This window comes from Nomascus leucogenys, chromosome 8 (genome assembly GCF_006542625.1).
Source record: "Nomascus leucogenys isolate Asia chromosome 8, Asia_NLE_v1, whole genome shotgun sequence".
In the NCBI taxonomy this organism is placed as follows: Eukaryota; Metazoa; Chordata; class Mammalia; order Primates; family Hylobatidae; genus Nomascus; species Nomascus leucogenys.
The window spans coordinates 47,141,551-47,169,481 of record NC_044388.1 but is presented as its reverse complement, the minus strand read 5'-3'; the positions used below and the strand labels follow the sequence as shown (position 1 = coordinate 47,169,481).

The 27,931-nt window shown below is 45.4% G+C and overlaps 1 protein-coding gene across 9 annotated transcripts in view; it reads left to right on the top strand.

The window, feature by feature from the left end:
• SLC20A2 (solute carrier family 20 member 2) overlaps window positions 1–27,931 on the top strand; it is a 122,471-nt gene that overhangs the window by 43,918 nt on the left and 50,622 nt on the right. For 5 of the 9 annotated variants that reach the window (XM_030817198.1, XM_030817201.1, XM_030817196.1 and 2 more), the window contains exon 2: window positions 25,429–25,981. In XM_030817198.1, the coding sequence (XP_030673058.1) occupies window positions 25,693–25,981 (289 nt within the window). In that variant the 5' untranslated portion in view covers window positions 25,429–25,692. Of the gene's footprint in view, window positions 1–15,586; window positions 16,226–17,645; window positions 17,701–25,428; window positions 25,982–26,872; window positions 27,008–27,931 lie in introns of those variants that run through there. The other 4 variants (XM_030817197.1, XM_030817199.1, XM_030817203.1 and 1 more) reach the window with 4 other exon arrangements.

Below are 27,931 nucleotides of genomic sequence, written 5' to 3'. Positions count from 1 at the left end.
GCCACAGGTGACCGCACGTCTCCCCTGCAGTCCTGTTGGAGCCCCTTTGTCCAGCTGCCCGTGCTCTCATCCTACTCCTCCACGTCTTAAAATAGTTACAGACCCAGGGGCTCTGACAGAACCGCTGCCGGTTGCAGGAGATTTATTTCACTGTTACTTTCTGCCTAGAGGGATAGCCTTCTGCTTGGAAGCTTTGAGGGGTTTCTCAGGGACGCAGAGAGGAACCTTTTCTCTGGGACCCCTTCCCTCACATGAGGTTTTAATGGGTCCCTTGCCTGCATGGCTAAATGGGAACTGCACTATGTAACAGGTTGCCTTTCGGCTTGGAGCCTGGATGCTCAGTGATCACATCCCTAGAATGTTCTCTCTCTAAAGGAAATCTTGTCGAAAGAGGCTGTTATGTGAGTTCCAGCTGTTCATCTAAAGTGGAAGGAGCAATGAGCGGGAGGGATGCCTTCAGCCTCCGCCTGTCTTAAACACAAGTGTAACATAATGGGATATGGCCCTCAGAGGAAGGCTGATTTCTCGGGCATACGGGGGACTGCTGTCATTATTTAGCATGTATTAAGCACCCCACAGCACATGCAGTGCACAAGGAAAGCATAGTTCCAGCCCACATGCTACAACAAGGCAGGACACAGAAACTGGGCCGCCTGACATTCAGTAACTACACTGGCAGAAAAAAATGTGAAAATGAAGAAAAGGGAAACAAGATGAGTGGGGTGGGTTGAGGATACTTCAGCATTCAGCTCCTCTGAGCTTTTGCCAGAGATGATTAGGACAGACAGCTGTGCCACCTGGGCTGTGCCTTCCCTTTCTCTTCCATAGCTGGGAAGTGATGGGGACAAGTGACAAGACTGACCCCAGAAGCCTTGCCCCCCACTCTCAGTCCTCCGTTGCAATCCTCCTGCAAAGAGGAGAAGCTTCACAGTTTCACTTGCACCTGAAACTATTATTGTTATGTGGAGGGGGTAAACTTGCTATGAAGTCCAATAAATATCAAAGCATCTTTCTCCATAAAATGATACTTAGATGGAAATCTGGAGTTCCAGATTCTCCCTTCCTGAACTGGTTTGCAATTCAACAAGTTACTTAACCCTGCACTGGTTTAGGATATTGAGTCAACTGTAATATTAGTTAGGGAAATGCCTTCAGCTTCTCAGAAGAAAGGCATTATGAAGGTCTACTGAGCATTACTGCAGCTTGTAAAGGAGTTAGAAGCACATGAATCAGAAGAAGGGCTGATAGGTAGGCTTGGGTACTGGAGAGTAATAACGTGAGCGGCCTGCGTGGTTCTGTGAGTCTGTGAGTCCCTCCCCCCGTGCCCAACCTCAGCCAGTCTCTAAGGTTCTGGGTCTAGTTCATGGCTCCACAACGAAAAGAGACTTGGAAAGGGCTCCACAAAGAACCTCAAAAAAAAAAAAAAAACCGATTGAGGGTTGGAAAATGATACCTATGATAAGAGGGTAGGGAACTTCTATTATTTAGCCTGGAAGAGGAAACAAATGACTGGGAGACTCTTGAATTGTTCTTCAAGTATATGTGTGTCTCAGTGGCAAAGAATGGTGACCCACTGGTACCTATTTCCATCTAGAATAAAAGGGTCAGGTCCAGCAAGGGCTGGGCTGGAACGGAGGTGCTGACAGTGGGGACCCTGTTTCTTCAGCATCAGCACTGCCTGGAAACATGTGAGAAATGCAGATTCTCAGGCCCCACCCAGGCCCTGCTGAATCAGAAACCATGGGGTGAGGCCGGCAGCCTGTGTTTAAAAAATCTCCCAAGTGATTCTGGTGCACAAAAATCTCCCAAGTGATTCTGGTGCACGTTGAAATTTGAGGTCTGCTGGATGAGATGCAAAGATGGAGGGTATTATAAAATGGGGAGACTGGATGCCAAAAAATGTAACCCTTTTTCCTGAAGTCATCTAAACATGGGATTATATTTGCAGTGTTTTCAATGTACCCTCTAAAGTCAGGAGATAAATGACCTCTCAAAGTCCCTTCCAGCCCTGACTTTGCTCTGGATTTCCTTTTGTCACTTAGAGAAGATTAATAATTAACCAGGAAAATTTTGCAATTACTTTTCTGAGCTAAGACAGTGTTCCTCTCAAATGAGGCTCACCTGAGATAATGTGAGAATAATATTGTGTTAGCATATGGATCTACTGTATTTTATCAGTGTTACCAGACTCTCCTCCCCATCTGACCTCACAGCCACCTGCAGGGGATCTGGGCAGAGGTAGCGTGTAGCCCATATTGAGGGTGGGGAGCTTAATGTTGGCTCATGAGCACTTTACATCACAGACTGTGGCCAGGTTGGTCCCTGTCTTCACACAGCCCATTTCAGAAGAGAGGGGGCTGCAGGGAAAGTTGGACCCTACCCACTACACCCTAGGAGCAGGAAGCAATGTAGAAGGCTCTAACAAATCCAAGCACAGTGGAATGTATTATCTGTGTGTCAGTTCTCACTAGAGATAGAGGAGAGGGACACATTTTATCTCAACATTTTTGTATCTACAACAAATAGCCCGGGGCACATATAGGATGGACTTAATACAAATAAATTCTAATTCCATTGGAATGGCTAAGGCCACAAGTAAGTGCTCTGCCTTCTCCTCTGTAATGAGTTCTCTAGAGTCAGGAAGGTGGCCATTCTCACCTTTCCCAATCAAAACAGTTACTCCTAGGAGTCCCCTATTCATCTCTCTGCTCTCTCTTCCACCCACCTTTATTTGCACATAATAGAAATGCGTCTGAATTTAGTTATGCCTGTGCCCTTTTATATATTTTCCTGTGTGCTTTCGCTTGACAGAAGTGTCTCCGGTTGAAAACACAGGCTGCTGAGAGTGTCTATTTGTTATACTTTATATAGCATTTAGGACAATAAAACCTTTTTGTGCTCATAATGAAGAAAGGGCTCTCTGAGGACATGTTTTGCCAGTGCCGTTTAAAAAGTGTCATACTTCCTGCAGGAGCTAGGTTTTTAAAAATAATTATAAAGATAAAAATAAAAACTGTCACACAAGTAATGCACTGCCATGTCTGAAAAAGACCCACCCTACCTTAGCCAGGAAATTGTGGCCCTAATATTTCAGCACTTGAAAATGGGATCTGGCTGGGTGCGGTGGCTCATGCCTGTATTCCCAGCACTTTGGGAGGCCAAGGCGGGTGGATCACTTGGGGTCAGGAGTTTGAGACCAACCTGACCAACATGGTGAAACCCCCTCTGTACCCAAAATACAAAAATTAGCCAGGTGTGGTGGCACACGCCTGTAATCCCAGCTACTTGGGAGGCTGAGGCAGGAGAATTGCCTGAACCTGGGAGGTGGAGGTTGCAGTGAGCCAAGATCACACCACTGTACTCCAGCCTAGGCAACAGAACAAGACTCCGTTTGGAAAAAAAAAAAAAAAAAAAAAGGGGGAGGGATCTGTAGAATCCTTGGCTTTTATAGCATAGTTAATTACATGTTTGCAGAGTATTAAAAATTGCTTGAGGTGAGAAAAGACTGGTGAGGACATTTGAGTCAAACTCTAGTTTGCCTGGTCATAAGATATTGATGTTACTATTCAGTCTTTCAATCTTTCAACCTCATTGTGTTTCAAAAAACTGACCTCTCAGACATGAGGCTGCATGCACTGTTATTTTCTACATCTATGTCTGTTTTCAGAACATATGAGGCCCAATGAACATGGTGGCTGTACAGAGATAAGATCGACATGTCTCCCCACTCCGGAGGGCACAGGGAGCTGATCTTAACCCTGAATGAGCCTTTCAATATAAGTAGAGTCTGTGAAACCCATGAACTTCCAATAAGTATGTAGGGAACATTCCGAGTGTCTGTTTAATTTGGTTCTTAATAATGGCAGCCAAAAAGCTATTTTCATTTCTGTACAAAGAGGAATTACTAAATAGTCATTCTTTTCTTGGTATTTCTTCCTTGGAAAAATCACGTTTCTAAAATCAATCTGTAGCTAGTTCACAAATGTGTCATTTAAAATAAGAGAGGTGGCCGGGCACAGTGGCTCATGGCTTTAATCCCAGCACTTCGGGAGGCCAAGGTGGGCAGATCACCAGGTCAGGAGATCGAGACCATTCTGGCTAACATAGTGAAACCCCATCTCTACTAAAAAAAAAAAAAAAATACAAAAAAATTAGCCAAGTGTGGTGGCACATGCCTGTAGTCCCAGCTACTCGGGAGGCTGAGGCAGGAGAATTGCTTGAACCCGGGAGGCAGAGGTTGCAGGGAGCCGAGATCACACCGTTGCACTCCAGCCTGGGTGACAGAGCGAGACCCCATCTCAAAAAAACAAAAAAGAGTGGTTAAGTGGTTGAGAATAAACTTTGTCTCATTATAGCTGTCCAGTCAAAAAAAAAATTAAACTTGAAGAAAAAGGTAAAAAATTTTACTTATTATTAGACTATACAAGATTTATGGACCTAATAATTGAATAAAATATCCCCAGAAACAACCTAATAAGTTACTGATTAAATAATTTATGATATTTCCACAGCATAGAACACTATGCAGCCATTTGAAATGATGGCGTTAGATGTATATCAAGTAAAAACTAGCAGGTTACAAAACATTGTGTGTTTATGACCCCATTTTTACAAAAGCAAGGCACCCGTATGTATGTACCTGAGAAAAGAATGCTGCATTTATTATGAGCAATAAGTATCTCTAGGAGGTGAGCTTATATGTGATTTTCACCCCTTCTTTTTGGTTACCTGTATGTTAATTTTTTTCTTCAATGAGCATAGATTACTTATGTAATAATAGAAAACTTTCTTTTTAAAAAATAACTATTTTAATTCATTTTTATTTTGATTTTATATTTTATTTAATTCGGCAGTGGCCTCTCAGTTGGCTCATATAAGTAGTGCCTAGTCCAGTTGATAAAGCTAGTACACCAATATGTTAATTATGGTTATTTTGCAGTACTGGGCCAGTAACATTTTTCCTTGTTTTACTTTCTCATTTTCTATATTTATCAAATTTGTTATGAGCACATATTATTATTAGTTTTGAGACAGGGTCTCGCTCTGTCATCCAGGCTGGAGTGAGAGGTGCCATCAGGGCTCACAGCAGCCTTGACTTCCCCAGCTTGAGCGATCCTCCCACCTCAGCCTGCCAAGTAGCTGGGACTACCGGCACACACCACCACACCTGGCTAATTTTTTAAATGTTTTATAGAGACAGGGTCTCACTATGTTGCCCAGGCTGGTCTTGAACTCCTGAACTAAAGCAGTCCTGCCTTGCTTTCCCAAAGGGCTGGGATTACAGAGATGAACCACCATGCCCAGCCAATATTATTTTTACACTGGAAAAATCTGATTCATTTTTAAGGCAGAGACTTGGGGTCATGGCTTTCGGAAAGACACCCACATAAACTGATGTGTACTGGTCATTGAAAACGGTTAACTCTGTTAATTCTGGAGTATTCGAGGTATCCAGGAAGTGTTTGCTTTCACTACCCCACTGGATCTTAACAAACTCTATAATCTGATCTCATTTTTGGCCAGGATCTCAGACTCAGTATTATTTGGAGAGCAATGGCAGCAAGCTGGGGACTTTAGCAGATTTTTAAGTCAACACTTCTGGTGTTATGATTATCCATTAAAATTTCGGAAGGGCCCGGAGTTCAGAATGTTAAAGTCAAAGCAGTGAACGGTGGAACCATGTGCAGTAGGCCTCAGGTAATATTTTGAGTGACAGTGATGAGGGATGATGGAAAGAACGAATCCCCTAGCTGGTGTTTCCAGGGCACTTATCTGTGTAGTATCACGGTGTAGCTCACCAGTGTTCACTACATGTGAGAGCACTTTAAGAAAGTACTGGCTCCCTCAGTCACTTCTGCCAGATGCTGCCAGGATGTCCTCATGGCCTTAATCAGAAGGTTATTTTGGGTAACTGTTTTGGTGCTTGTGGCACTTGATTTAAGAAAGTCTTGAACAAAGTGGGACTTCCCACTAAAGCAGGCCCCCCTTTCCACCTGCTTTATACGGTGCCACATGAGAATAAGTACTTTTGATGGTCATTGAGAGAGTCTCTCCTAAGCCTGGGCCTGGAGCAAAATGGCATTTGTCACTAGGTTTCCTTTGGGCATTGAGGCTGAAATTCAGACTGAATTGAATCTGCTTTCAACAGGACTAAGACCTTAAACTTAATTGAAAACCAAGGCCAGGCGCGGTGGCTCACGCCTGTAATCCCAGCACTTTGGGAGGCCGAGGTGGGTGGATCACGAGGTCAGGAGATCCAGGCCATCCTGGCTAACACGGTGAAACCCCGTCTCTACTAAAAATACAAAAAATTAGCTGGGCGCGTGGTGACGGGCGCCTGTAGTCCCAGCTACTTGGGAGGCTGAGGCAGGAGAATGGGAGGCGGAGCTTGCAGTGAGCCGAGATGGCGCCACTGCACTCCAGCCTGGGTGACAGAGCGAAACTCCGTTTAAAAAAAAAAAAAAAGGAAAACCAAGTGCCTTGATAAACTAAAAGGAATCTGGAATCATGTGCTACCATGTTTTGGCCTAGCCTTTGGTTTAGAACCTTTGTTACTCATAGAAGAGTGTTTCCTGGAATGCTCAGAACTGAGAAAGCTGGTTTTTCAAGTTTCCTCTTTACATTTGTCATCCATATAAGGAATGCTCTTCTTTTTATGCTCACCTTCCTTTCTTCATCATCTCGTGTCTTTCTACTGCAGTTATACGAGAGGAGTAGTCATGACATTCCTCTCTGCAGTATTACTTCCTTAGGAAGTGAAGACACGCCTTGCGTGGGTGGATCTTTGTTTTCTTTTTTTTTTTTTAGACAGAGTCTCACTCTGTTGCCCAGGCTGGAGTGCAATGGCACGATCTCAGCTCACTGCAACCTCTGCCTCCTGGGTTCAAGCAATTCTCTTGCCTCAGCCTGCTGTGTAGCTGGGATTACAGGTGCCCACTACCACGCCCAGCTAATTTTTTGTATCTTTAGAAGAGACAGAGTTTCACCATGTTGGCCAGGCTGGTCTCGAACTCCTGACCTCATGATCCGCCCGCCTCGGCCTCCCAAAGTGCTGGGATTACAGGCGTGAGCCACCGCGCCCAGCCCAGTGCATCTTCATTTTCTTTGGGGGGAAGAAAGAGGTGTGAGTGAACACCTTCACTCAATAGTCAGATATTCAATGAATCGAGTACTGTTCCCGGTGAGATTGTGGGGGGACAATTCCCAGGACATCAGCATGTCCTGGCTGCCAAGTAGTTCCAACTGAGTTGAGTCCCAAAGCTCTCCTGCACACCATGTGAGTATAGATGTGCATAATGCCATGTCAAGATGGAATAGTAGGTGTTAAAATTTGGTTACTTGGCAAGTTGAATGCCTTAAAAGAAGAAAGAAAATGTCTTTTTACTTCCTTAGAAGGGATAGAGCAGATAAAAAGGGTTTTCTGAGACTGTAGACTATGTTGGACAAGGCAGGAAAACTGGTGGTCATCAAGAGAAATAGAGTGACTTTTTTTTTTGAGATGGAGCCTCACTCTGTCACCCAGGCTGGAGTGCAGTGGCGCAGTCTCGGCTCACTGCAACCTCCGCCTTCCACGTTCAAGCGATTCTCTTGCCTCAGCCTCCCAAGTAGGTGGGATTACAGGTGCCCACCACCATGCCCAGCTAATTTTTTTTTTTTTTTTTTTGTAGACGAAGTCTCACTCTGTTGCCCAAGCTGCAGTGCAGTGGCGTGATCCTGGCTCACTGCAATCTACACCTCCCTGGTTTAAGCGATTCTCCTGCCTTAGCCTCCTGAGTACCTGGGATTACAGGCATGTGCCATCATGCCCAGCAAATTTTTTTTTATTAGAAACGGGGTTTCACTGTTGGCCAGGCTGGTCTTGAACTCCTGACCTCATGATCCGCCCACCTCAGCCTCCCAAAGTTCTAGGATTACAGGCGTGAGTCACCGTGCCCGGCCAATTTTTGTATTTTTGATAGAGACGGGGTTTTGCCATGTTGGCCAGGCTGGTCTCTAACCCCTGACCTCAGGTGATCTGCCTGCCTCAGCCTCCCAAAGTGCTGGGATTATAGGCATGAGCCACCACACCGGCCTGAAAGAGGGTGACTTTTATAAGAGGAAGAAGAGAGTGGATCTCAGCTTAAAAACTTGAATTGCATTTATTTTCCTCTGTCTTTGTTGTTGTTGTTGTTTTGTTTGCTTGTTTGTTTTTATCTTTACTCTGAAGACGAAAAGCAAAAGTAAGAGAGATGAATGTAGTTAACATAGGTGTTAGGAGTTATAAAAGAGCTTATCTGTTATAAAGGTTTTTAAAAGAGTGATTGCCTTAGACCTGACTTGAAATTAAAGTGGCAGCTGTCACAGGAAGAGGGAATCACTGACTTTCTGCCTCCGCTGCTGTGCGGTTAAGTGTCCCTAGGGACTTAGAAGGCAGCGTGCCCGGCAACGCACCTCCTCTCGGGCCTGATTTTTGCCATCTCTGCTTTTGTTTACATTTGTTTGGTTTCCACCTCATCTTTAAGTCATAGTGTCTTCAGGCCTGTGAGGCATGTCAGCAACAATTAAATAAATCCAGAGTTTGGGGTTTTTTTGTTTTTGTTTTTGAAACGGAGTCTTACTTGTCTCTCAGGGTGGAGTGCAGTGGCAGGATCTTGGCTCACTGCAACCTCCACCTCCTGGGTTCAAACAATTCTCCCGCCTCAGCCTCCTGAGAAGGTGGGATTACAGGTGCATGCCACCATGCCTGGCTAATTTTTGTATTTTCAGTAGAGACAGGATTTACCATTTTGGCCAGGCTGGTCTTGAACTCCTGGCCTCAAGTGACCCACCCGCCTTGGCCTCTCAAAGTGTTGGGATTACAGGCGTGAGCCACCACACCCAGCCAAAATCCAGAGTTTTTACTTGAAAAGACTCAAAAGCCTCATCCAGAAGAAATGTCTCCTGGTCAGATATAAAAGCCTGACAGTATCATACTATTAACTATTATAATGATAATTTTTTTAAGTTTATATTTTTATTGTATTCTGAGAAGAAATTATCCTCAGTGACCAATGGTATAAGAAAGCTTTTATTTTCTATCTCCCCACTAACTAGTAAGCAGTGAACTTCTAAGAACTCAAGCAATCAGATTGAATCCAGCTTTGTAAGACCAATACAGACATAAAAGTATATTTTTCTAACGGCAAATCCTGGTTATTTTTTTATTTGCATATGGTAAAATTTGCTTTTTCTGGTATACAGTTTTGTGAGTTTGTACACATGCACAGATTTTTGTGACCACCACCACAAACAGATACAGAATAACTCCAACTCCCCCAAGGCCACTCTTGAGCTGCCCCTTTATTCAGACCCTGCCTTCAACCCTTACTCCCTGAACTGTGGAAGGAGTCTTCGAGCCACACACGGCCATCGTCAAGGGTGAAACTTCGCAGGCTACGGGGGCTTAAGCACAACCTCTGGCCACTAAGTGGCTTGTGCTGTCCCACAAGTGATCCCTAGCAAGTTAGACTAAAATATAAAAACAAGGGGAAAATCTGAGCGGGGCTGGCAGCTGCACACTGTAGGGGAGTAGACTTCAGAGAATCATTAATAGTTCAACCAAGTACCCACACAATTAAGTGACAGCTGCAGGCTTCTGGGAAGCGGGAGTATCAGTGAGCAGAATTGTTACGGTTTATTATTTAAAAGATCCAGTTTTCAATGAAAAATTATAAGACATGTAAAGAAACTAGCTCGTGTGAAACACACATGGGGCGGGGTGGGGGTCAGACAGTGGAGACTGCTTTTGAGGGGGCCCAGATACTGAACTCAGCAGACAGTCTTCAGAGCAGCCATTACACATACGTTCAGAGACTAAAGGAAACCGTGTTTAAATAATGGAAAGAAGGTACACTGGCAGACTCATCAAATAGAGAATATTCATGAAGAGATAGAAATTATAAAATAAAAAAAGAACCTGGCCAAGCGCGGTGGCTCATGCCTGTAATCCCAGCACTTTGGGAGGCCGAAGTGGGTGGATCACCTGAGGTCAGGAGTTCGAGACCAGCCTGGCCAACATGGCAAAACCCTGTCTCTACTAAAAATACAAAATTAGCTGGGCGTGGTAGCAGGCATCTGTAATCCCAGCTACTGGGGAGGCTGAGGCAGGAGAATTGCTTGAACCTAGGAGGCGGAGGTTGCAGTGAGCCGAGACTGCACCATTGCATTCCAGCCTGGGAGACAGAGCAAGACTCCATCTCAAAAAAAAAAAAAAAAAAAGAACTCCTATAACTCAAAAACAAAAAGCAAATGACCTGATTTTTTAAATGGGCACAGGACTTTAATAGACATTTCCCCAAAGAAGACAATACACATGGCCAACAAGCATATAAAAAGATGCCCAATATCACAAATTATTCAGGAAATGAAAAATTATACCACAACGAGCTACCACCTCCACCCATTGGGATGGCTATCATATAAAAATATAAAACCAACAGAAGATAACAGGTGTTGATGAGGGTAATGAGAAATTGGAACCCTTGTGCACTATTGGTGAGAATACTAAATGGTGAGGCTGCTGTCAAAAACAGTATATGACAGTTCCTCAGAAACTTAAAATTAGAATTACCACATCCAGCAATCCCACTTCTGGGTATATATCCAAAAGGACTGAAAGTGTGGTCTTGGAGAGATATTTGTATACCCATTTTAATAGCAGTGTTATGGCCAGGCGCAGTGGCTCACGCCTGTAATCCCAGCACTTTGGGAGGCTGAGGCGGGCGGATCACGAGGTCAGGAGATCAAGACCATCCTGGCTAACAGGGTGAAACCCCGTCTCTACTAAAAACACAAAAAATTAGCCAGGTGTGGTCGCGGGCACCTGTAGTCCCAGCTGCTTGGGAGGCTGAGGCAGGAGAATGGCATGAACCCGGGAGGCGGAGCTTGCAGTGAGCCAAGATCGCACCACTGCGATCTTTTTTTGAAACTCCGTCTCAAAAAAAAAAAATCATGGCCGAGCGTGGTGGCTCACACCTGTAATCCCAACACTTTGGGAGGCCAAGGTGGGTGGATCACTTGAGGTCAGGAGTTCCAGACCAGCCTGGCCAACATAGTGAAACCGTGCTTCTACAGAAATACAAAAATTAGCCGGGCATTGTGGCACATGTCTGTAATCCCAGCTACCTGGGAGGCTGATACAGGAGAATCGCTTGAACCCAGGAGGTGGAGGTTGTGGTGGGCTGAGATCACACCATTGCATTCCAGCCTGGGCAACAGAGCGAGACTCTGTCTCAAAAAAATAAAAAATAAAAATAATCTGTAGTAATTTATTTTAACTTCCCAAGTTTGATAAAGAACACTAATGTACACATCCAGACAGCTTAGCCAAATTCAGTTAGGATAAACACAGACATACCGCAGTCAAGAAGTTTAAGAGACAAAGAGAAACTCTTGGAACCCGCAAGAGAGAAGTGACTGTCAAGTCCAGTGGAACTCAAGTAAGATGGACAGCTGACTTTCATCAGAGGGAGGCAGTGAGTCTGGGAGGCAGCGGATGGCATATTAAAGTGCCGAAAAAATCCTTCATCTAGCAAAGCTGTCTTTGAAAAGTGAAGACAAAATAAAAACACTGCTACATAAATAACAGAGATTCCATCCATTGCTAGCAGAACTACCTCACTAGAGGAAGGCAGATGCAGCAGTTCACGCCTGGAATCCCAGTATTGCGGGAGGCTGAGGCCGGAGGATCACTTGAGCCCAGGAGTTCTAGGCCAGCCTGGGCAACATAGTAAAACTCCATCTCTACCAAAAAAGCTAGCCAGGCTCAGTGATGCACACCTATAGTTCCAGCTAGTTGGGAGGCTGAGGCAGGAGGATCAAGGCTGCAGTGAGCCATGATCATGCCACTGCACTTCAACCTGGGTGTCAAAAAAAATTAAATAAAAAAATACTAAAGGAGATTCTTTAGGCTGAAAGGAAGTGACACTAGGCAGTGATTTGAGTCCACACACCCACACACAGCTCTGCTAAAGATAAGTAGTTAATGATAAAAGACGATATAATTACATATTCGTTTTTCTTTTTTAACTAATTTAAAATATGAAAGAGCAGCTTCTATCTGGTTGCCCTCCAGTTTATAAGAAAGCTCTATGCTGACCTTGAAACAATCTCTCTAGCCCCAAGTTTTCTTTTTTTTTTTTTTTGAGACGGAGTCTCGCTCTGTCACCAGGGTGGAGTGCAGCAGCGCGATCTCGGCTCACTGCAACCTCCGCCTCCCGGGTTCAAATGATTCTCCTGCCTCAGCCTCTTGAGTAGCTGGGATTACAGGCATGTGCCACCATGCCCAGCCAATTTTTGTATTTTTAGTAGAGATGGGGTTTTACCATGTTGGGCAGGATGGTCTTGATCTCTTGACCTTGTGATCTGCCCGCCTCAGCCTCCCAAAGAACTGGGATTACAGGTGTGAGCCACCGCATCTGGCCTTTTTTTTTTTTTTTTTTTTTTTTTGAGACGGAGTTTTGTTCTTGTCGCCCAGGCTGGAATGCAATAACACGGTCTCAGCTCACTGCAACCTCTGCTTCCTGGGTTCAAGCGATTCTCCTGCCTCAGCCTTCTGAGTAGCTGGGATTACAGGCCCCCGCCACTACACCGGCTAATTTTTTTATTTTTAGTAGATATGAGGTTTCACCATGTTGGCCAGGCTGGTCTCAAACTCCTGACCTCAGGCGATTCACTCGCCTCGACCTCCCAAAGTGCTTGAATTACAGGCATGAGCCACCGCGTTCGGCCTAGCCCCAAGTTTTCTACAGGAAAAATGCAGGTACAGGGAGCTTGACAAGCTCCCCTTTTTTGGAGGGGGTGCTTTCTGGGTCTTTTATTTGTACGCATTGTGTCCATCACCCCATGAGTGTACCCAGGGAAATCAGCTGACCTCCCTGAACATTCCATGCAGTGAGAGAAGCGGTGAGGAAATAAATGAATGACTCTGATGCCTGGTCATCTCAGCCCCACTTTACAGGCACAGTGGGTGGGAGAAGGGAAGGGCTGTGATTGTCCTGACCTCTGGGAAGGAGGAAAGGTGGGCTGGAGGCTGGGCTGTTAGCACCTCCCTCCCGCAGTTTCGAGGGCTCACTCTGGGCTTAGGTTTGCCAGGGTGCCCTTTGGTCCAAATGCAGGCCTTGTGCTTAGTCGTGTGCCCTGTTCCACGTCTTGGCCTGGAGGCCTTTTTGTGCTGCTGCTGTCTCAGGGCCAGCTGCATGGCCGAGGTGCTCAGTGGCTGCGTGTAGACCAGCAAGCAGAACACCCGGCTGGCTGGATGCCCTCGGGGTCTGGAAGGCCAGGCCCAGGCGCTCCCGCATGATATGGGAGCAGCCTTTAGCTGCCTGGCTGCCCTCCCAAGTCAGGCTCTCTTGGATCATGGTGGCTGCCAGCCATAGACCACACCCACCCACACTTCATCAGACTGCACACTGGATCTGTCAGGGGACACTGTGGGGCTGCACCCCGTTCTGCCCCCATGGCCTCTCCTGCAAAGCTTGAAGATAGCTTTGAAAGCACAGAGTGCAAGAAAGATGATCTTTATCATGCATAGGGAATTAAGAGCCATAAGCATTCTCAGAGTGAGGAAATAGTTTTCAAAGAAATCTTATAGAATGTCTTTTCTCTTTTGTGTTTTTTACTGCCATCCCATGGTTTTGTGAAGGTATTAATAATATCAAGCCAGTGCTCATGGTTTCTTAATTTAGTAAAAAGATTTCACTCTCAGTCTCCATAGAAGATGAGAGGAACTGCTAAATTTCTATCTGCCTTACCAATCAAATGAACGCTCTTGGGACTATATTGTCTTGTTTAGCCTGTTTATACTGCCAATTTAGCAAGTTATTAGTGGAGTGGAATCAGGTTTTCAGATTTCTGATGAAGCACTTCAGAGACTTGAACAGATTCCCCCACATGGCAAAGAGGAAGAGGCTGCCTAGATCAACTTAATAATCATTTGTCCTCTGTTGCTTTTTCTGCTGGGTAGGAACAATTGCTTAAGAATCTCTGGAATGATAATAAGAAATATGGGGCTGTAAGTTGAGCATGGAAAGGAGTTAAGATAGTTTCATTTGTCAGCTCCTCTGTTTATATTAATGTTGCATTAATGGAAAGAATATGCGGTTGTACCAGGAACAAAAAGTTTTATAAGTACCATCCATATTTTTATTGAACCGCCAATAGAATCAAAACAAAGTTAGCAAATAAACATGTAAGAGCCATATCTATTTTCATACATGGTTCCATTTTAAACTGTCTCTGAAGGGAAAGTATTTTCCTAATATAGCCCATGGAACTTAGCCAAACAGTCCAACATTTCAGGGCACAGAATTGGAACAAGTGATCCTAGGTTTGTCATTTGATAGAAGTTTCATATGTTAAGCGATTTGCTCACGAATATCTACCTATTTTTGGTTATGAGTGAAGAAAATACCTAGAATATCTGGGAGGGCGGGGAATCCATCTATAGTGCATACGGAAAGAAAGAAAGGAGAAAATGTTGAAGAGTCTTTTCTATGTTAGAGAGTGGAAATAAATTCATAAAGCTTGGCTATTCTCGTCCCTTGCTTCCAGACAGTAGTGTGCCTCAGACTCTCCAGCAAGGTGGTGATCTACTTTAAACGTCTCTACTGCTGGGGAGTCAACATTTCCAGTGGGAGCTCACTTCGGTGGGCTGCAACCTATTCCGTTATAAATATGTTTCCCCTATCCAAATACAGTTTGTTTGTTTTTAAGACGGAGTTTTGCTCCTGTCACCCAGGCTGGAGTGCAATGGCACGATCTCGCCTTACTGCAACCTCTGCCTCCTGGGTTCAACCAATGCCTCTGCCTCAGTCTCCCTGGTAGCTGGGATTATAGGCACCCACCACCATGCCCAGCTAATTTTTGTATTTTTAGTAGAGACGGAGTCTCACCATGTTGGCCAGGGTGGTCTCGAACTCCTGACCTCAAGTGATCCACCCACCTTGGCCTCCCAAAGTGCTGGGATTACAGGCATGAGCCACCGCGCCCGGCCCAGTGTTTTTTTTTTTTTTTTTTTTTTTTTTTCAGGAGACTGAGTTTTGCTCTTGTTGCCCAGGCTGGAGTGCAATGGCACAATCTCGGTTCACTGCAACCTCTGCCTCCCGGGTTCAAGTGATTCTCCTGCCTCAGCCCCCTGAGTAGCTGGGATTACAGGGACCTGCCATCACGCCTGGCTAATTTTTTGTATTTTTAGTAGAGACGGATTTTCACCATGTAGAGAGGTTTTCACCATGTTGGCCAGGCTGGTCTGAAACCCCTGATCTCAGGTGATCCACCTGCCTTGGCCTCCCAAAGTGCTGGGATTACAGGCATGAGCCACTGTGTCCGGCCAAATACAGTTTTGGTTTTTTTTAAGACAGGGTCCTACTCTGTTGTACAGGCTGGAGTGCAGTGGTAACACTCCAGTCTCACTGTAGCCTTGACCTCCCAGGCTCAGGTGATCTTCCCACCTCAGCCTCCAGGGTAGCTGGGTAATTTTTGTATTTTTAGTAGGGATGGGGTTTCGCCATGATGCCTAGGCTGGTCTCAAGCTCCTGGGCTCAAGTGATCCGCCCACCTTGACGGGATTGCAGGGATGAACCACCTCGCCCAGCCTAAATAATAGTCTTTTTTCTTACATGAAAGACTGTTTCCTTGTGCTGTGTCCTCAAATTAGATAAAGAGAGGCTGATATATTTCCTAATAATAACTTTTTCATGGACTCATTGAATTGTAAATGTAAAAGGAAAATAACAAATAAAATCTTACAATTACCTGTCATACGGTCGTTCAGATTCCATTTGAATGTCGCCAAGGATGGCACTTATATATCCTGAGGCAGCCTTTCCACTAAAAAAATATTTTCCGTGTAAGTCACGTCGTACCTTCGAAATCTTTTCTTCTTCAGGCCAAATCATCCTAACTCCTCTAACTTTTTCTCATTTTAATTATTTTTTGCTGTTTATTTCCTTTTCCTTTAAAAATATATGCACTTAGATTTATTTATTGTAGATTTATGCAAGGCCTTCCCAGAGAGTAAGAGGCTGTGTGGAAAACATCTAAATATCACAGAAGCTTTACGGCTGGGAAGAAACTTCCCTGTGGGAATGAGAAGAATGTGGACGGAACGTGAACAGAGCAGGAACGAGACCTGGAAGGAAAAAGGGCAGGGAAGGCTGAACCCTCAGGGTCCGAAGCAGGAATCTTAGCTAGAGAACCAAACGCCAAAGTAAGTCTGTTCATGTTCCGTAAGTCCACGAAGGCCGTTGACTGCACTGCTCAAGACAGGGTCAGAATTTTCCACCCCTCCCTACAGGACAATCCTGTGGCTCACAGTTCCAGGCTAAACGGTCTCTTCCTGGCCCTGTGGTCTCTGATTGATGTAGAATAATAGAGTTGGACAGGACCAGAAGATGTCATCTGATCTTGACAATTTTGAAGAGTGAGGGCCCGGCAGCATTCTTGTGAATCCATTCTCTTTATTAGCCGCCTTCCTTCCCATGTCTCTCCCTGCCCACCCCCAGCTTAGGCCAGGAACCCAGGGAGCCTCAGCGCCCAGAGTTGGACCTCGTATCATCAGGGCCTGGCAAGTGTCAGCCAGGAGCATCACTTCCTAGTTTCTCGGCATTGCTTTCATTTCAGTGCCTCCTACCCTGGTGTGGTGTGGTGTGGTGTGGACTCATGGGAAGGAGACAGTGCATTTAGGGACTCATTGTTTAAATCTACTTTCAGTGACGCAGCCACATCTTTAAAATGACCAAAATTGGACTCGATTACTGCTAAAGTCCCTTCAGACCCTAATGTTCTATGATCTTCTAACTCTGTAAACCAAAACAGGAATAAAAGCTTAATTATAGGTTGCTTCTTGTAAGCATTAGCTTCAAACAGTTTCAGGAGAAAAGAGGCCAGCAGAGTCCTTGGCACCATCAAGATATTTTCTATTCAGTTCAGTCTGGAGGGCCAGACCTCAAGAGAAGGATAAGGAAGATGAGGGAAGAACTGAGAAAGACTCTTTGTGACTGAGCATGGGCCCTTTGGAATATAAATTGAATATAGGGCTGGGCACAGTGGCTCACGTCTGTAATCCCAGCACTTTGGGAGGCTGAGGTGGGAGAATCAGTTGAGCCCAGGAGTTTGAGACCAGCCTGGGCAACATAGTGAGACTTGTCTCTACCAAAAACAAAACAAAATTAGCCAAGCATGATGGCGCATGCCTATAATCCCAGCTACTGGAGAGGCTGAGGTAGGAGGATTGCTTGAGCCCAGGAGTTTGAGACCAGCCTGGGCAACATAGGGAGACCCCTCCCCAAACTGTAAAAAAATAAAATAAAAATTAGCTGGGTGTGGTGGCGCTGGCCTCTAGTCCCAGCTACTCAGGAGGCTGAGACAGGAGGATTGCTTGAGCCCAGGAGCTTAAGGCTGCAGTGAGCCATGATCATGCCACCGCACTCCAGCCTAGACAACAGACTGAGACTCTGTCTCAAAAATAAAAATAAAGGAATAAATAAATAACTGGAATATAGTAGAAGACTCCACACCATGCAGAGACCTTTTTACCAGGCGCTCCAATACTAGACAAAAGGATATTCTTGACAGTGAAAAAGATAAATAAAGGGAATATAAAATGTGTTTTATGTTTTACATCGTAGGTAGTAAGCCTGGAGAAAAATTGAGGCCCCGGCTGAAAACATAAATAGATTCATGGTAAATTCATTTTGTTTATTTAAGAAAACTAAGCCTATTTTTATTATATGTTCCTAACTTTTTTAAAAAAATGTACTTTGTAGTGTTTTGAAGCATCTTCCAGTGATAAAAGTGGTCATTGCACATCGTAGAAAATTTTGGATAACGTCAAAAAAAAATAAAAAGAGACCTAGAGAGAAGTGCAATTAACCTTTGGGCTTATTTCCTGAAAGTCTTAGCCGGTACTCTCTTAAATATAGCGGAGGTCATATGGCTAATGTCATTGTGTGTTCCCATGTTTCACCTAGGATCACTATGTTCCAGTGTCATGAAAATCTCTCAAGTTACATCATTGTAGTGGCTACCTAATATTTCATCTTTTAAAAGAAGTTGCCTTAGCAACACCCCTGACTGGGAACATTTAGATGTTTCTTCTTTTTTATGATCATAATAAATGACACTACAGTCCACATCTGTGCATTATTTGCCCACATTTCAAAGTCTTTGCTTGTTTGCTTGAGCGGTTGAGGCTGATGTCATAAAGAACACCCATACCCCCGAGTGCTCCTCGTTCACAATCTAGAGCCCTGGAGTTGCCATGCATCTGACCTGGCCTGGTGAGTTGACAAGAACCATTTTCTTTTCTGTTTTTTTCAGACAAGGTCTCACTCCGTCACCCAGGCTGGAGTGCAGTGGCTCAGTCTCAGGTCACTGCAACCTCTGCCTCCCAGGTTCAAGTGATGCTCCTGCCTCAGCCTCCTGAGTGGCTGGGATTACAGATGCACACTGCCATGCCAGCTAATTTTTGTATTTTTAGTAGAGACGGGGTTTTGCTATGTTGGCCAGTCTGGTCTTGAACTCCTGACCTCAAGTGATGGTCCCGCCTCGGGCCTCCCAAAGTGCTGGGATTACAGGCATGAGCCACTGCGTCCAGCTAAGAACCATTTCAATAAGAAGATAACTACTTTTTTTTTTTTTTAAGAACTGTGTAAACCATTTCTAACTGTACTTAGGTAGACACCGTTACAGAAACTTTCATCACAGATACATAACAGTTACCCTTGCAGAACTGATTTCAGAGTTGACTTTGGGGTCACAGTTCAGAGTGACCCTATGATTATAGCTTGCCCACACTCAGACTTTCTCTGAGTGACGTCCTTGCAGCTCTTGGTCTATGAAGTGCCCAGAACTTCAGATTTAAAGGATCTTCAGTCTGTGGTTCCCCATGGGAATGATTTTCAGCTGAAATGTTTATATTTGCGTAAACTTAATACTAATGAATGGGTTTCTACTGTGAGATCCTCTAGAAGCCATCTGGAAGGCTTGTCTGCAGAAAGCCGGCTTTTCTTTTCCTTGTGAATTTGAAGGGAGGTCTGTAGGCTGGCCCTGGAGCGGGCCTTTCCTCTCTTCCCTGGCCCCGAAGAGTCACGTCCCCAGCCCCTCCTCGATCCGTCTCCTCGCTGCCATTGTTTTAAATGTGCTGTGATGTCAACCGCCCCTGAATCCTTGCTCGACTAAGTGAACTGGCTGGGTTTTCTGTGTCTCAGCGGAAGATTCCCTTTCTCACTGAAAAGAGAACTGTTTTTTTTCTTTCTTTCTTTTTTTCACTGTGTAATCTCTATACCATCCTAGGGGACTTGGTGGAGGTGGGGGGCAATGCTTGCAATATAGATAAGGGAAAATATCAAAAGTGAACATTACCTTTTATGACCAGCATTTTTTCTGATCACTTTTATTGAGGTAGACTGTATATAACTCAATAAGTAAAGCTCAGCAGTTGTGAGTGAACAGTTTCGTGAGTTTTGACAACACGTGCAGTAATACAGCCACCACCATACTCAAGGTGCACAGCAGAGCTCTCCCTGTATAGACATGAGTTGTTGTTTCTCTTGGGTAAATACACTCCAGATTGGGGCTGCTGGGTCGTGTGGCGAGTGTACACTTCACTTTTAAGAAATTGCCAATAGTTGGCTGGGCACGGTGGCTCATGTCTGTAATCCCAGCACTTTGGGAGCCATGGCTGGTGGATCACTTGAGGTCAGGAGTTCAAGACCAGCCTGGCCAACATGGTGAAACCCTGTCTCTACTAAAAATACAAAAATTAGCTGGAGGAGGTAGTGCATGCCTGTAATGCTGGCTACTGGGGAGGCTGAGAAAGGAAAACTGCTTGAACCTGGGAGGCAGAGGTTGTAGTGAGCAGAGATCGAACCATTGCACTCTAGCCTGGGTGACAGAGTGAGACTACATCTCAAAAAAAGAAAAGAAAAGAAATTGCCAATTGGCCAGGGACGGTGGCTCACACCTGTGATCCCAGCACTTTGAGAGGCCGAGGTGGGTTGATCACGAGGTCGAGATCGAGACCATCCTGGCCAGCATAGTGAAACCATGTCTCTACTAAAAATACAAAAATTAGCTGGGCGTGGTGGTGCACACCTGTAGTCCCAGCTACTCGGGAGGCTGAGGCAGGAGAATCGCTTGAACCCAGGAGACGGAGGTTGCAGTGAGTCGAGATCACGCCACTGCACTTCAGTCTGGTGACAGAGTGAGGCTCTGTCTCAAAAAAAAAAAAAAAATTGCCAATAGTCCAAAGTGTCTTTACCATGTTGAGTGGTTTTTTTCTTAGCGCCCTTTTTCTCTTCTCTACCTCTTTGCCTCCCTTCTTCCCTTAAAAAGTCCCCGTCCAGGCCGGGCGCAGTGACTCATGCCTGTAATTGCAGCACTTTGGGAGGCCAAGGTAGGCAGTTCAGAAGGTCAGGAGTTCAAGACCAGCCTGGCCAACATGGTGATAAGCCCTATCTCTACTAAAAATACAAAAATTAGCTGGGCATGGTGGTGCGTGCCTTTAATGCCAGCTACTTGGGAGGCTGAGGCAGAATTGTTTGAACCCGGGAGGCAGAGGTTGCAGTGAGCCGAGATTGTGCCACTGCACTCCAGCCTGGGCTACAGAGCAAGACTCGGTCTCAAAAAATAAAAAAAAAAAAAGTCCCTGTCCCTCACAACATGTGTCAGTCTTTAACCAAAAACAAGGTCAGTGTCTGCGTGTTGAGGAAGAAGAGCAGGTCTAAGGGAGGAGGCTGGGGAAACCCACAGGACTGGGAAGAGAGTGGGGCACAGGGCTGCCTGAGAAAGATCTTTCCAGAAGGATTCTGGAACCTCTCGTTTGTTGTTCTTCCTGTGACTACAGTGATGCCAGTAATTTCAAGTTGCTTGAGGCGAAACACTTCTACCCAATTAAGTTTGATCCTCACAATAATTCTGTAAAGTGCATGCGCCATCACTATCCCCATTTTATAGATGCCACAATTCAAAAAGTGTGTTGAGGTACCCAGGGTCAGCCACTAGAGAGGAACAGAACTGCGACGGGGCCTTATGCTTCCCAACCTTTGCCCCAGGGCTTTATCTGCTAAGAATGGTAATAGTCACCACATGTTGATTGCTGGCATTGAGCTTTGGCCTTCTCGTTTGCATGTAACCGGTGGCGAGGCATCTGCCACAGTCCCCACGGTTCAGGTGAGTCATTGAGGTGACTTGCCCGAGGTTGCATAGCCAGGAGCTGGCTGGACGGGAATGGACCTAGAGTCCCCGACTGCAGGTCCTGTGCTCATTGCCCTTCTCCACGCAGGAGAAATGAATGTTCCTTTTGTAACCACAGAGAGGAAAGAAGGTGGCAAGCCTTTCTCCTCAGGCAGGTGCTTGCTGGGCTTAGGCTGGTGGGCTGAGGGTGTGAGTGTGAAGAAGAAAAGCCGCGTTAAAGAGCATAGGCACAATTGTGGAAATGAGTTGTCTAAGACTGTTTAAGTAGGAGAGGGGATCTCCGGGCTGACACAGTGCCAAGGGGAACATCAAGGTGATTAACAACGTCCCCAAGCAAAACCAGGCTAGGGCGAAGCTGCTCGGGGCTTGTGCCAGCCGCTCTTCCCACCCAAGGCGCTCCTGTGGTTCACCTGTGTGAGTTTCATGAGTTTTGACAGCATGTACAGTAGTACAGCCACTGCCATATTCAAGGTGCACAGCAAGGGAGTCCTCCGTTGAGACAGTAAACCGGCCGGGCATGGTGGCTCAAGCCTGTAATCCCAGCACTTTGGGAGGCTGAGGCGGGTGGATTACGAGGTCGGGAGATTGAGATCATCCTGGCTAACACGGTGAAACCCCGTCTCTACTAAAAATTAAAACAAACAAAAAAAATAGCCGGGCATGGTGGTGGGCGCCTGTTTAGTCCCAGCTACTCGGGAGGCTGAGGCAGGAGAATGGCGTGAACCCAGGAGGCGGAGCTTGCAGTGAGCCGAGATCACGCCACTGCACTCCAGCCTGGGTGACAGAGCGAGATTTCGTGTCAAAAAAAAAAAAAAAAGACACAGTAAACCCGGCTAGTTCACCCAATCAAAAGCGCACCTGTGGTCAGACCCCATCCTAGCCCCAAAAAGTAAAACTAAAAACAATGCAAAAGAGAAGAAAAACCCACTCGGTTATTTTTCAGTTCTGTTCCATAAACCATCTATCCTCTCTCCACCCCCATGTTTAATCCACCATCTGGTCCTGTTGGATTTTGCCGCTGCAGTTCTCTTAAATCATCGTATTCCCTCCCACCCACCACTGTCCACAGCCTGGTCCCGGATGCCTCATCTCATGCCTAAGCCATGCAGACTCATCCTCCGTGTTTTTGCTTGCCTTCTATCCAATGTGGTCGCCACACTGCAGCCAGAATGATCTTCTGGGCCCTGGTGTGGTGGCTCACGCCTGTAATCCCAGCACTTTGGGAGGCCAAGTGGGGTGGATCACCTGAGGTCAGGAGTTCAAGACCAGCCTGGCCAACGTGGTGAAACCCCATCTCTACAAAAATACAAAAAAATTAGCCGGGCATGATGGCGGGTGCCTGTAATCCCAGCTACTCGGGAGGCCGAGGTGGGAGAATCTCTTGAACCCGGGAGGCAGAGGTTGTAGTGAGCCAAGATCATGCCACTGCACTCCAGCCTGGGTGACAGAGTGAGACTTTGTCTCAAACACAACAGAAAAATTCCCAAGTCTGGGCCAGACATGGTGTCTCACACCTGTGATCCCAGCACTTTGGGAGGCCGAGGTAGGAGAATCACTTGAGGACAGGAGTTTGAGACCAGCCTGGGCAGCATAGGGCAACCCAGTCTCTACAAAAAATTTAAAAATTAGTAGGGTATGGTGGTGCACGCCTGTAGTCCCAACTACTGAGAAGGCTGAGGCAGGAGGATTGCTTGAGCCTGGGAGGTTAAGGCTGCAGTGAGCCATGCTTGTGCCACTGCATTCCAGCCTGGGTGACAGAGCAAAAAAAAAGAAAAGCCAAGTCTGGTCATGCCAATACCCTTCTCTGATTAAAACCCTTTGGTGGCACCCCACTGTCCACATGGTGGCCAGTCTTTAACCAGACCCTCCCGACCTTCATCCTGGTTCCCCTCACCCTGGCCTGCCTCCAGGCCCCTCCTTCCCACCACGAGAACCATCTGGAATGAGTGTCCCCCCCCACCCCCCACACCAGGCCCAGTGTGACTCTGGCCGTGTGAGGTCTCAGGTGAGCCTTTGCTGCCTGCTACACCACGTCCCACCGGCTGTGCTCTCACGACACTGTGTGGCACCGTCTCCTGCCTGCATAGTTCTTGTCACCAGTTTATGGACACTTATGTGTTGCTATGATTAGTGTCTGTTTCCTTCACTGGACTTCCCAGATGTGCCAGGACCACATCCATTTTTGTTCATTGCTGTATTTCTCAATCAATAATTGAATATTGTTCATGTTTGCCCTATTGGCAAGGTAGCCCGGCAAACAAGATTTTATCAATGATTTGTTTATATCTTGGGATAGATCATACAGGCCCCAAGTTTTTAAAGTTTTGATTTTCATGCATTGATTTAGTGTGCCTGTCATATTAATATAATACTCTTTCAATGGAATGTTGTCTTTTGCCCTTAGAGTGGTCTTTTCATTTGTCTCACTTGGGATCTGAATCTCCAAAATTGCAAAGGCTGAAAAATCTTAGAAATGATAACAACTATCAGTGTATATTTTCTGTTTCATTGTGTGCCTATAGCATTGCACATCAATGATGTTCAATATGTTTGTAGATTTGTTTATTAATATTATTTTCATTTGAAAAGCATGTAACAGTATACAGTTTGGGGAAGAAAGGGAAAAAATTGTCTATAACCTTACTGTTCAACCTCTGTTATAATTTTAGTATATATCCCTTGGTATTTTTATATGCATTATTATTTTTTATTTTTGAGATGGAGTCTCACTGTGTCACCCAGGCTAGAGTGCAGTGGCATGATCTTGGCTCACTGCAACCTCTGCCTCCCAGGTTCAAGCGATTCTCTGGCTGGGATTACAAGCATCTGCCACCAGGCCCAGCTAATTTTTGTAGTTTTAGTAGAGATGGGGGTTCACCATGTTGGCCAGGCTGGTCTCGAACTCCTGACCTCAAGTGATTCACCCACCTCGGCCTCCCAAAGTTCTGAGATTATAGGCATGAGCCAGTACACCCAGCCTTTTATATGCATTTGCAACATTGCCATAATCACAGTGTACATAAAATTGTGTGTCCTGATTTTTCCCTTTAAATAACCTTATTGATGGGTCAAATTATTATATTGTATATGGTGTGGTATTTATTCAGTTCAACTCAATAAGCATTTATATGCTTGATATCATTCAAAGAAAATATACAGTGCCTTGGCTTTCCAATAATAGAATACCATAATTACGAAGCTTGCAGTGACATTTTTATTTCATGGATGTATCTGGTGGCATCTCCTCTCCCTCCCAGAAGCAGGAACAGTGGCATGGGGGAGGGGCTGCTCCTTCTGGGGTCAAGGAAGGCCTCTCTTAATAGTGACATTTGAGCACGGACCTGAATGCAGGGAGGAGGGAGCTGTGCAGCTGTGGGGGAAGATTCTTCCTGCAGAGGGATCCTCAGGTACAAAAGCCCTGAGGTGAGAGTGTGCCTGGTCTTTCCAAGGGATTGCAAGGGGACAGTGACACCAGGGCATTGTGAGGGAGGGGAGAGGAGCTGAGGCCAGTGAGCTGTGAGGAGGCCTGAAGGGTCTTCCTGACCCTGCTGGGGCCTCTAGCTTTTCCTCCTAGTGAGATGGGATAGTGGCATCGTGATAGAATTGCCTCATTCTCTAGGCTTCTCTGTTCTTCTCTGGGGCCTGTCAGTTCCTGCCTTGGTCACCCTCCAGATGAGTGACCTCTCGCCAGGCCTGTAAACTCTCCCAGACACATGCATGATAATATACTGTGCTCATTGCTTATGCGTAAATGTGGAGGTGGGTCGTTGGTCACACCCAGCGGTGTCACAGACTCAGATTTGGTTATTGCTGTTCCAGGAAACTGGGCACATTCCCCATATTTGAAAAACCATGCAACTAAATTTCTCATTTCTTAATCTTTTGCTCATTTGAGGCAATTGTTCCTGTCTGAAAATAATGACCAAATATGTTTTTCTGATTGCATGAAAAATGTAACCTAGTAAGGATTACTATTAGTCTGTAATTATTAAGCATGCTTCAACTCCTGACAATTCTAGAAATCAGGTTTTTTTGTTGCTTTTGGTTGGGGGTGGTTATCCTAATTATAATCTTCCTTGAATTGCTTTATGGTTAGGTCCATCACATGCCAAAGTTAGAGCCCATTAGCAGGCTTAAAACATTTATTTCTGAAAGAACAAACTGTTAACAGGTTGCTGAGTATAATTGATTTCTTTTGTTTCCTTTCTGCTACAGGAGGAGACATCACAGCTTTCCCAGATCGGGAGGAAAAATATGGAATGTGTTTTACCGCTGACTGAACACAACCAAATGAACTGTCCTGACAGTAGTTTGCAAACCAGCAGCTAGCAGTTTGTCCAGCCTCTAACATTGTCCAGCACTTTCCAGAGCAAACTCACTGTTTACAAGAACTCTTGGCCTTACGAAGTTTATAACCTCAAGCTTTGTTTATTTAAAATATTCCTGCAAAAGAAAAGTACTCGGCACCCACTTTCCAAAATGGCCATGGATGAGTATTTGTGGATGGTCATTTTGGGTTTCATCATAGCTTTCATCTTGGCCTTTTCTGTTGGTGCAAACGATGTTGCCAACTCCTTTGGTACAGCCGTGGGCTCTGGTGTGGTGACCTTGAGGCAGGCATGCATTTTAGCTTCAATATTTGAAACCACCGGCTCCGTGTTATTAGGAGCCAAAGTAGGAGAAACCATTCGCAAAGGTATCATTGACGTGAACCTGTACAACGAGACGGTGGAGATGCTCATGGCTGGGGAAGTTAGTGCCATGGTTGGTGAGTAGCCCCTTCTCTACACCGATGGGACATCCACCCACTGACCCGCTTCCCTGCAGTACTTTGCCCGTATCCATAAATGTGATTTTTGCTTTGGCTTTTCAAAAACTGGTTGGATGTTTCATATTTACTCTCTTATTTTTGCTTTCTGCATATTAATTTATGATTTTTAAAGTGTTTAAATATCAGGCAACCATTTATTTTCTGAACTTTTGAGCAAACTTGGTTGCTAAAATAGATTTCAACTAAGTGAATACTTTTCAGAAAGTACAGAAAAAGACCTTTGTAGAACAGCGCTTTATTATTTTAGAGTTGTTTGAAGGTTGTCTAAGTGAATGTGTTTTCAAGGTTGACGTATGAAATTTCCCGGAAGGTTGATTTAGATTTTTTTCTTAAGGTTTTTCATCAATTAGGAGACAATGTTTTGAAAACTTGGATGTCAAAAATAATATTTATTAGTCTAACTTTTATATTCACAGTTTAAGTTCTAAAGAAGTTACCAAATCTGCGTGTCTTTCAAGGAATTCTGGTCTCTTACATTATTTGTCATCCTTTTGTTGGCTTTTGTTTTGATTTTCTGATTCTACCTCTGGGAGCTCCATTTGGTATGTTTGTTTTGTTTTCCGGCCAAAAAATAATGTGCGTGTTGCCTGGTGATAGCATGACCTTTTATTGAAGTTTCAAGTTGTCTAGATGAAGTGTGGAGGTGTGTGAACTGTGTGAATAAGCAGAGTGGCTGGTTGGACAGAGTGATGTCCCCATGGCCTGGGCGGACACAGATCCCGGCCCTACGGGTCTGCCCATCACCGCCCTCGCTACGACAGAAAAGAACCTTCCGGGCAGGCGTGTGTTAAGTGCAGCTGACAGGATTCTTTTTCTGCTTGCCTCTAGGTAGAGATGACGACACAACAGACAGCTGATGTATACGGGTAATTTGGTTAGGGAGAAGAGGGTTAGAGAGGAATTCTACCACCTTCTGCTTTCAACAGGGCATATCCTCTTGTAGGAAGAGTCCTGCAGCAGGAGGTAAGATGCTGGTGTACTAAGAATACAGCCACATTCCCCCGAGTTCTTTATTTTGTCACTTACATTTTTTCTTTTCTTTTTTTTTTTGAGACAGAGTCTTGCTCTGTGGCCCAGGCTAGAGTGCAATGGCATGATCTCCACTCATTGCAACCTCCACCTCCTGGGTTCAAGCTATTCTCTCACCTCACCCTCCGGAGTAGCTGAGACTAAAGGCATGTGCCACCACACCCGGCTAATTTTTGTATTTTTAGTAGAGACAGGGTTTCACCATGTTGGCCAGGCTAGTCTTGAACTCCTGACCTCAAGCAATCCACCCACCATCGCCTCCCAAAGTGCTGGGATTACAGATGTGAGCCACCACACCTGGCCTGTCACTTGCATTTCTGAAACACCCGGAATTTAGAGATTATTGACCAAGTTCACAATGGCCCAATCTCATGTTGTTACGAGGCATCTGATAAGAAGCAGCCTGTTGTACTAAGGAATTGCATGTTCACCAAGCACTGTAGGCCAGTAACACACACCAGGGAGCTCCTACTTCTCAGCTTGACGCTTTGTGTTGTAAAGATGTCAGGTTCAACTTTGGGAGGCCCCCGAGACGGGCGGACCACTTGATCCCAGGAGTTTGAGACCAGTCTGGGCAACATAGGGAGACCCTGTCTCTACAAAAAAATTAAAAAATTAGCTGGGCATGGTGGCACATGCCTGTAGTCCTAGCTGCTTGGGAGGCTGAAGTGGGAGGATTGCTTGAGCCCAGGAGGTTGAGGCTGCAGCGAGTTGTGATTGTGCCACTGCCCTCCAGCGTGGGCGACATAGCCAGACGCTGTCTCAAAAAAAAAAACATCAGGTTCAAGATCACTTTTATTCCAACAACTATAGTCATTATTGAATGAATCATGGAACATATGTATATCTCACCATAGT